Here is a 10,423-nt window from a genome sequence, read left to right as displayed (position 1 = left end):
TCAGCTTTGTGTTCATCCAAACAGGCTCTGATAAAACACTGAGTAGTTAGGAATATGAAAGATTGTAAAATACTTTGAGTTTATTTGATTCTATTAAAGACACTTTGATAAGAATGACGGTACAGCGATTTAGCTGCAGCTACAGCTCTGCTTTCTGTATAGTCCCGCCCCTTTAACTGTCTCCACCAATCCTTCTTGGAGGTTTAATCACACGTCATCAGTCTGACCAATCAGAAGTGGTTAAAGGCTTCACTTTTTTGTTCTGATTCTGCTCAAAAAGTCTCTCAGTTCCAAAAAAAATACCAGCTAAATACTAAATACCATACTTAGCAAACAAACTCTAGAATCAAATGATAGGAAGTAATGGTAACCAACTGTCAGAGATGGGCGGGTTCCTCAAGAAGGGCAAACTTTATTTAGACACAAGAAATGTTTTAAAAGCTATTCAATTCTCTAATGTTGACTTGGGGTTCAGTGATAAAAAAAATAAGAGGGAAAGTCAAAATAAGGGACTTTTTGCAATACAAACTACTGCTTCATGGGGAGCAGGGAGCTGGAGCTCAACACAAACGTGCACACATGAATCCATACGGTAAAAAAGGAAAAACAAAACATTATGGTGAATTTTTATAAAGAGGACTGCGAAGTTACCAAAACAAACCAGGAGGGTGAAGAAGCTGAGGTGAGAACCACCATTGCCAACCCTCCACCGTCAACAAAAAACAGTAAACAAAACAGAACAGCACGTACCTGAATATCACACAAACACACAGAGCATAACAACCCAGCAGATTTGAGCCCAAGTGCTAGCAGAGGAAGCAGAATTGGGGAAAAGCTCAAGTGACAGAGCCCTCATTTATTAGGCCTGTTTACAAACCAAGAAGTACCAAAAAAACAACACCCAAACTGATAAAAAACCTATTACATGTCATTTTTATAAGTTTGCTGCAAGAAAATTGACCTTGTGTCTTTACTAGCTAACTTGAAGTTCATAGTTTATGCTTCCAGAGGTTTGGGGCTGCATGGAGGTGCAGTTGTTAGCGCCCTCACCTCACAGTGATTTGAACCCAGCTGGTTCAAATCCCAGCTGGGTCTCTTCTGTGTGGAGTTTGCATGTTCTTCCTTTGCATACACTGACCAAAAATGTAAACACAACACTTTTGTCATTGCTCCCATTTTTTATGGTATAAACTCAAAGGTGTGAAACATTTTCCACATACACAAAATAACCAGTTCTCTGAAATATTGTTCACAAATCTGTCTAAATCTTGGATAGTGAGCACTTCTCCTTTGCCAAGACAATCCATCCCACCTCGCAGGTGTGCCATATCAAGATGCTGATTGGACAGCATGATTATTGCACAGGTGTGCCTTAGACTGGCCACAAGAAAAGGCCACTCTGAAATCTTCAGTTGTATCACACAGCACAATGCTACAGATGTTGCAAGTTTTGAAGGAGCGTGCAATTGGCATGCTGATAGCAGGATTGTCCACCAGAACGGTTGCTAGGGAATTGAATGTCCATTTCTTCACCATAAGCCGTCTCCAAAGACGTTTCCGAGAATTTGGCAGCACATCCAACTGGCCTCACAACCGCAGACCACGTGTAACCACACCAGCCCAAGACCTCCACATCCAGCATGTCCACCTCCAAGATCGTCTAAGAACAGCCACTCGGACAGCTGCTGAAACAATCGGTTTGCATAACCACAGAATTTCTGCACAAACTGAACAGAAACCGTCTCAGGGGAGCTCATCTGCATGCTCGTCGTCCTCGTCTCGACCTCACTCCAGTTCGTCGTCGTAACCGACTTGAGTGGGCAAATGCTCACATGCGATGGCGTCTGGCACGTTGGAGACGTGTTCTCTTCACGGATGAATCCCGGTTTACACTGTTCAGGGCAGATGGCAGACAGCGTGTGTGGCGTCGTGTGGGTGAGCGGTTTTCTGATGTCAATGTTGTGGATCGAGTAGCCCATGGTGGTGGTGGGGTTATGGTATGGGCAGGTGTATGTTATGGGCGAAGAACACAGGTGCATTTCATTGATGGCATTTTGAATGCACAGAGATACCGTGACGAGATCCTGGGGCCCATTGTTGTGCCGTACATCCAAAAACATGCTTCATAGGTTAATTTGCCATGCAACAGACTGGCTACCCAGTCAGGGTGTACCCTGCCTTTGCCCAACAGTAGCTGTATTGGCTCCAGCAACCCCATGACTTGAAAGGGATTCATCAGGATCTGAAAATGGATGGATGCAGAATAGTCTGTTTCATAAACAAAAACAGGGAGCTTTACGGTCAAATTAGCTGGATTTTTAGGAACAATCAGAAACTAAAGGTGACTAAAGGACCAAAGTGTCTAATAGTGGATTAGACTGTTAGATCAGACTATTTTCCAACTCGTTCTCACTAGCTTCTTTAGGAACTTTGACTCTTTTGTCTCAACACAGGTGCCAACTTTTTTTTACATTCTGGTGAAGTTTCTTCATTTTTACCCTTGCATCACAGCAGCTCATTAAGCGGGGGATTGTATTTTTTTTTTTTAAAGGTTGTTGATGATTTTTAAACTTTAAAAATGCTATTTGTGTCACTACATCAATACAACTACAAGTTGTGGACAAGCCTGAAATAGATTGATATGTAAAAATCCACATGTTTTTGTTTTTTTGCTTGTTTGCTTTCTGATAACAGCATGGTGTAAGTCGTATGAAACCCTCTCAACAGAGTAGGAGGAAGGTGCAGGAACATCTCTGCCGGGTGTCATCAGGGAGTCTAAACTGAGTGCGACACCGCTGTTTGTTTTCATATGTGCTTCCTCCCTGTTTTTCAAGCTGCTGTTGAGTTCCTAGCCTTGGGCTTGTTGTGTCAGCCGGACTGTCAGCCTGTCAATATCTCCTTCTGTTTTTCAGCAGCCCATGAATTATAGAAGGCTTTCCCTAATTGTCTGAATAACACATAAATGTGACCAGCATCTTGCTCACATATTGCAGTTTTCAAACAGTTTCCAGAGTGATGGTAATAAAAAGGTCACAGGACTTCTTCTTTCACAAAATATTTTCATATTAAGCTGTGAAAGGAAGAATATCAATCAAAAAGGGAGTTCATCCTCTCCACACTTCAGCGTCCTACTTGCCTCACCTGCTGTGGTTTCTATAGAAACACATGAGGGTGGAAGATGTTGTTGCTCTCACCTTTGAGCTTTGGTAAACAGCAGCAGGCTCCCTCGTGAATAAAGTCCAATGTGGCGCATGCGACCCAAAAGCAGCACACCGCAGCCTGTTGGATACAGGAGCTGGTCAGCTTGTAGCCAAACAATATTTGACTTTCAGATAAAGAAGGGGGCCTGTCAGGTGGATTTGAAAGACCTGGGAGGTGACCGATAAAGGACTGGGCATGTTTTTAAACGCAGCTTCTCCCCGGGGGTCATTTAGCATCCCCATCAACATCAACCTGCACGGCGCTCGCAGGCGGCAGACACGGTAAGAGCAGGCAAATGAGTGGGCCAGACTTTGTAAAAACACTGTCAGGGGTTCATCATGACGGCAGTGTCAAACCGGCTGATACTGGAAACCGGGATTTTAGATTTAATCTCCAGAGAAATGATATGGGCAAATACAGTTTTTATCATCCGATGATTAAGAGCATGTAGAACGTGCTGGAACCTGATCACAATTAGATCTCAGTTGCGCCTCGAACACTAAAATCAGTCAGCTTAATAAAAACTGGTGAACAGCACTATACTTGTACTTTAAAAACCCACTCCAATGAAAATGGTGATTTGGACATGTTCTTGTTGCATTTTTCTCACGATGGAGGACAAACATTTATAAAGAAAATTAAGATTAAAATAGCATAAACTAAAAACTGTACGGCTGGATGGATCCAGTGTTCCTCGACATTTTTGTTGTACCGCTAATATTAGGTTGGGGGTGTGTGGGGCTGTAAGCTGTAAACAAATGGGTGACGGGGAGTGGTGTGTGTGTGGGGGGGGGGGGGGGGGTTGCTCCATGCCAACTCAGAGGGAAACTTCTGATGAAATACTGTAGCTCTGCAGAAAATGTCCTAAAAAACCACACAGATTTTTTTGGGTTATAAACGACACAACACTTAAAGATTCCTGGGAACGTTATTAAAATAGGTCAAAAAGAGATCAGTGTGAGTTCTTTGGGACATCACATGAAGTGCCCCACAGGTGGTTTTGACTTTTTTTGAAGGTCCACAGCTCAAACCTGCATCCTAAGACAGCAACACCTGATTGGGTCTTTTCCATGTTTGCACTGAAACAGCAAAAAAAAAAGAAGAAGAAAAAGAAGTGTTTAGGATTTTAAGCCTCTTCTAAATTAGATACTGACGTTTGAGCTGTTCAGATGGTCTTAAACTTCTTTATTTTCAATGTCCTACTGTGATGTTATTCATAAAAAAAATCATTTTTATCACAGTTAGAATGTTATTTTTCATTTTCATTTTGTTTGATAATTGCTTTTAGGAGAAGCACAATGATGACAAGTGTGTAAAAATGTGCTTCAAAAAAAGGAGCAAATTCTTCAGATTGGGCAACATGGCTGAATTTAAATAGATCTTTGTATGGTAGATGTGCTTTTACTTTTATAAAAAGCATTTTTTAACCATGACAAAGGCCTATTTCGGCCATGATTCATTAAAGTTTGTTTCTGTTTATGAAATTTTCCGTTTCATCCTGGATCCTCACATCCCTGGGGGTTCTTGTCTGCGTTCATGTGTGTGAACATGTGTGTGTGTGTGTGTGTGTTTGGGTGAGAGGCACAGGGAGCACTTCCACAGCTGCTCCATGCAGGAGCGGGACCACTGGGGGGAGGGGCACCAAGACCAGGGAGCTCGAACCCAGAAGCAATCATCGAGCATCGGGGAGGATCGAGCCATTCTGCTGGGCTTCACCATGATGGCCTTCTCCGTGCTCATGTTCTTTGTGGTCGGCATCACCGCGGTCAAACCGTTCATTAACAGGTAATCCCATTCAAAGCCAACGGTGACTTATTCTGATGTCACAAGTTCCTCTGTGGAATGACATACAGATTTAGCCACTCCCATTGGGTTTAAACATTTGCATAATGAGAAAGATTGTTTTTATTAAATTTATCCAAATGACAAACAAATAGAATTAGATAAATAGACAATCCAATGAAGGTCTTTGCCCTGCCCCCTTCAGAGTTGTTTTTTGTTTCTCTGAATCATTAGATAAAATTATGCACCGCAGATGATAAGATTAATTATGTATGCTCAGTTTTAATATTGAGAAGCAATATTTCAAAGTAATTAGCCCTTTTTTATGCACTCTTTTCTCAAATTGCACAGTTTTTGTCCATGTTGAGTTCTAACAACTCTCCAAAGCTACGTCCACACCGCCATCAGAGACATTGTTTACACGTCCAAAGAAAATTCTACGTAAACGCTCGTTTACAAAAGTTTCTTTAACCATTTTTGGGCTCTTCGTACAAGGAAAACCAGGTTGAACTTTGACCAATCAGGGACTCAGATTTAGTAGTGACGTGTGGACGGCGTCTTTTTTAATTCATGATAGTGCCAACATTTTGAAAATTGCTCATAGAGGAGAAATTAAAAATTAATAATTTAATAATTATTAATTTAATAATTGCACATAGACGAACGCAAGAAACACAAATGGATTACGTTTTCCGTAGGCATGTATCACAAAAGAACGTGATTTCATACATGGAAAATGCAGAAAATATACGTAGTGGCTGTGTGACACGACCTTTAGACATTCGACAAACCTGACATGATCTTCTTAAGTTCCTTGATTTTCTCACAAGCCTTTTCGAGGAAGTTCTGTTGTGGGTTTTTTAAGCATTTGTTACCTCCACTTCAGTTAGTTTGAGACCTGTGGCTGTAATCAGATTTGCAATAAACTCATTTTGTGGAAAAGGAAGTTATGACCAATAATTGAGAACAGCTTTCATCCACTGCATGACACTGTGTAGATGCTGTGCAGGTCTTTCAGAATCCATCCCCCAGTGCAGGAAGAAGCATGACCATCGGGCAAATACATCCACTGCAGATAAACCATTCAGCAGCCTGAATATGCATGTTGGTTTTTACCTGCAAACAATGAATGGTAATAAATCGAAATGTTGTTAATTTAAAATTTTCAGACACTCTTTGACTTTGCACACCTGCTTACATATTTCTTTATACATTTATAATTATTTATTTAATTAATGAAGGATGAAGCTTTAATGACATTGCTTATCTTCTCTTTTTAACATTGTGTTATTTATGATCTGTTGTGAGTAAAACATTGGTTCTAGAGATTCAAAGTCTTAATTCATGTTCCGTTAAAAAGAAAACAGCATTAGGGCTTTTAAGATGCAAGTTAACAAACAGGAATTTCTGACAAATGGTTATATTTTTGAAAAGTAAATAAAGTTAATACAAGTTCAGGTAATTTTTCATTTGAGCTTTCACACTTTATAAATTAAAATAGACATTTGGTCATTTTTAACATCTATTTCTTATGATAAATGTAAAATAAGATAATGAATACCTTAAACTTTTTGGCCATTTTAACCCAAAATGTGAAGCTTGCCTCGTATATAACGGAGGCATCAAAAAACATTGTTCTTATTTATCCAAACGCCTGTGCCATTCAGCTTTGTTTGAGATTAAAAATCAGTCAGAACCAAAAAAAAGAAACAGATTAAAAAAAAAAGGAAGAATAATAACAGGAAGAATTGCCCCGCCGAGCACAAGATCTGCTCATTAAAAATCCTTTTTGACCCATTTATTGAAGTAATTATAATTCTCACAAATGCAATCAGGGAAAAGTGTGCAGTAATTTACAACAATAACACTGACTGTGTGTTTTAACCCTGAACTCAAATCCAAACGTCGGCTGTACTGATGGGTATCTTACATTTGACTTGGACTAAGAGAAGCCTTTGATATTCGCATGCAAACGGGGACAGAATGACAAGTTTTTAAAAGCTGGACGACCAATTAAATTCAGTTGGATTTGGAGCATCTTTGAAGGTTTTAACATTCTGCAGTGGAGCTTTGCTCAGTCTGGTCGTGAAGGGGGGGTAAGGCACAGTCTGTACAGGTCGCCCCAGTAAACTACTTTTGAACTAAGTCAGTGCACCAGAAAAATACCTGAAAAAAGAGACACTATGGCTAGGTATTAAAATTTACTCAGAAATTGATCAAATATTTTATCCTTGCAATTGCTTTTAAAAGCTTACTTTTGGAGGTTTTATTTGGAGGCAAAAGGTAAAAACCTGATCCGATCCTAATTACCCAGAATGCCACAGCAGGGGTAAGTAAATATTTGATTTTTTTCTGCCATTTGATTTTTTTTTCTTCCAGTCACTGGGAGGAGAACAGCAGCTGTGTGCTACAGCAGACCGCCATCTTGGAGAGGTGGGTGGACTGCAGGGGTGTGAGCTCCATGCCCTGCCTAACGGTGACGGTTTACATCAACGGCTCTGTTGATGAGGTTTTTCTCCACTTGGACGAAGAGTCAGTCTTTCTACCGTCTGTAGTAAGTGCTTGCAACCATCCTGTTTTCCACTGCAGCCCCAGAAAGTTTACAATTGTTGACTCAAAATTTGAGTTTACAAAAATCCAAACTCACTGTGATCATGTAGGATAAGATAAAATATATATGGAGCTGTGAGATCTTCAAGATGTGACGTTAATGACAAAGTCAGCAGAGGGGATCAAACTCAGGTACATAGGGCGCTTTTCTGTTTTTTTTTAGCGTAAGGATGGAATGGTTAATGTTTTCTGCAGAAGAAAGACAGCAGGAGGTTTGGGTCTGGCATCCAGTTGGATTAGCTGGATGTTTTTTATGGGAGTTAGGGAACAGCTTAACATCCAGGCAGTCCAACCATGATGTAACAAAATTCTGTGGCTCAACATGAGAGTGGTTAGGGCGGAGCTACTGTTGAAACCCATTGATTGGCTGAAGGCCATTTGGATAAAAGAAAGCCCCAAGAAAGCAGCTGTATTCCTCTTCGCCGCCCGCAATCTTCTCTCAAACAACATTAAATGCTTTATATGTGCGAAGGACCAAAAGGCAAATGGAAATACATGAGCTGCTTAATGACCTCCACTGTTTTTGTTACTGCTGTTGGCTTCCCCCCAGATGCGCTGATGGTCCAGCTTTGAGTGGAAACGCTCACCTGAAATACCTGGACCATTCTAAACCGGACCGGACAGCTTAGTGGAAAAAGGCTTAAATGTTTCCTGGTTCCCAAAGAAAATGTCAGGTTTCCTACTGCTGTCAAATTTAACCATCTAGTATGGTGATGAAGATGTAACCCTTGTGCTGTCCTATGGGGTCAGGATGACCATTGATGTGTTCTCCCTACCATGACAAAGGTGGATAAAGGTGGAGAGGATTTCCTGTAATCCATGGACACCAGTGAAGATCACAAATCATTGAAGAAAAAAGGTTCAGTGCACTGTCTAGTGGGTCTAGATGACCCAACTCCCAATGTCAAAGTGCCTAGGATAGCACAAGAGATAATCAAAAATAGTTGATTTTTTTTTATCTGCTGGAAGTTCACCTCTTTCTTTTTCAATCAGACACTGAAATTCCGCTTTATTCTGACTGTATATGAGACCTGGCGTAGGCGAGTGTGATGCCATCCATAGAAAATGGTTCAGTTCCAGGTCCAATGAAATGAAGTCAAATCAGGATCAAAACAGTTGCCGTTTTGTTGTGATACAGCCGGTGATACACCATGTGGAAACCAAACGTCGTGGTTGGTCCGGATCGGTCTGAGTCATTGTTTCTGTGGAAACCACTTTGGTCAATCAGGAGTGAGCTTGTTGGAATTAGGTTGTTTAAATCAGGATTATGAAGAAAGTGGTAAAAAAAGGTTGCAGAGCAAGAATTGTTATTCTGACAAATAGAATGGCAGTAATACCTGTTTACTTCTTAATTCAAGTCTATGAGATTTTGGTCTCTTGGAGCCAGCAGGCATTTCCTGTTTGAAACGCTAGGGGGGAGGGGTCACTCAGTCCGGTTCTCTTATAAAGCCAATGATTCAGACACAGAATCAAGTGATGGTAACGCCTTTCTTCCTTTGCAGTGCTTTTACATACCAAACTGTCAGCTGAGCCATGAAGAACTCCACAAGGAAGTACAAATTGTAGAAAACAACCTGACAGGTCACCAGGGGAGCACGTTCCCGTGCTTCAGCAGCCAGAAACCATACCTCAGCCACGCCATCTTACGCAGGAAGTACACACTGAGCCGGACCCTGTTTTGCCTGCTCTGGCCCTGCCTGATGCTGGTGGGGGGAGTTGCGCTAGTAGGCCTGGTAAAGCTGACACAGTGGCTGGGCCGCCTGTCGTCTAGGGCGGGCAGCGAGGCGGCCAGGTGCCGGGGCCTAGCCGACACAGAGGGCGTTCTGTACAGGCTGCTGCAAGGCTCCAGCCCACAGTCTCCTACCTGATATGCCGCAAAAGCAACCAGGCCTGCACTGGACAAAGTTGTTTTGAGGAACACTAAAGTTTGAAGACTCAGGCTTTGCCCTCGTCACTTCTTCAGTGCAGCCTGATCCAAACACAGACCCAGCAGTGACTGACAACATGAAAGGTCAAAGGTTAAGTGAAGGTCTGGATATGATCCAAAACAAGATCTGCACAGATACTTCAGCCAAAAAGAACTTTTTGTAAAAAGTTGGATCTTTAAAAGACTAATAGACCTGCACTCCACCAAGGAAAATCATTGCAACTCTTCTAAATTGTCTGTTTTTTAGCTTCAATCCAGGACCTTGATTTTTTTATTTTTTTATTTTTCAAAAACTCATTTAAACTGGAATTTATGTTGTCAAGAACCATATCAGCCGGAAAAGCCTTTGCTCATGAACCGACGGTTTCAAACCAACCCCCATCCTGTTGTTTTAAATCAGCTTCAGTGAGGCTGATGATGAGAGGCCCTTAAAAGAACTTTCTTTCAAAGAACATCCAGCCCAGAAGAACCCACTTCAGGAGCAATCGGAGAGCAATTGAAACACAAAAAAGCGGTACAGTCCGACCTCTCTGATGAGCCGTCACCATCTTCTGTCAGAGCTCTGAGATAATGGAGTTACTTTAGTTCATGGAGAGGTCCTTTCTGACAACGATGGTTAAAAAAAAAACTTGAAATTTTTATTTTTATTTTGGGGATGAACTCTTGTGCTATGACCCCACCCTTACATTGACGTGTTCTCCCTACCATGACAAAGGTGGATAAAGGTGGAGAGGATTTCATGTAATCCATGGACACCAGTTAAGATCACAAATCATTGAAGAAAAAAGGTTCAGCGCACTGTCTAGTGGGTCTAGATGACCCAACTCCCAATGTTAAAGTGCCTAGGATAGCACAAGGGTTAAACAGTTGAGGCATGAAACCAAAACAGCAAATTAAAAAAAA

At 41.4% G+C, this 10,423-nt stretch overlaps 1 protein-coding gene across 1 annotated transcript; it reads left to right on the top strand.

Annotated features, from left to right (window-relative positions):
* The first annotated feature begins 4,729 nt into the window (after positions 1-4,729).
* On the top strand, positions 4,730-10,217 carry LOC101165505 (calcium-activated potassium channel subunit beta-3-like). The gene is made up of 3 exons (XM_023964948.1): positions 4,730-4,986; positions 7,363-7,639; positions 8,952-10,217. Exons 1-3 carry the CDS (start codon positions 4,811-4,813, stop codon positions 9,459-9,461), a joined length of 963 nt encoding a protein of 320 aa, XP_023820716.1. The 5' UTR covers positions 4,730-4,810; the 3' UTR covers positions 9,462-10,217.
* The last annotated feature ends 206 nt before the right edge of the window (positions 10,218-10,423 follow it).

The sequence above is a fragment of the Oryzias latipes genome, chromosome 17 (genome assembly GCF_002234675.1).
Source record: "Oryzias latipes chromosome 17, ASM223467v1".
NCBI lineage: Eukaryota > Metazoa > Chordata > Actinopteri > Beloniformes > Adrianichthyidae > Oryzias > Oryzias latipes.
This window is presented reverse-complemented; position numbering and strand designations above follow the sequence as displayed.

What these genes read in the sequence shown, in the direction of transcription:
- LOC101165505 (XM_023964948.1), top strand. Translation starts at nt 4,811, where the DNA reads ATGCAGGAGCGGGACCACTGGGGGGAGGGGCACCAAGACCAGGGAGCT. An exon ending in GTCAAACCGTTCATTAACAG is followed by an intron (nt 4,987 to 7,362) that starts GTAATCCCATTC and finishes TTTTTCTTCCAG; the next exon opens with TCACTGGGAGGAGAACAGCA. An exon ending in TCCAAACTCACTGTGATCAT is followed by an intron (nt 7,640 to 8,951) that starts GTAGGATAAGAT and finishes TCTTAATTCAAG; the next exon opens with TCTATGAGATTTTGGTCTCT.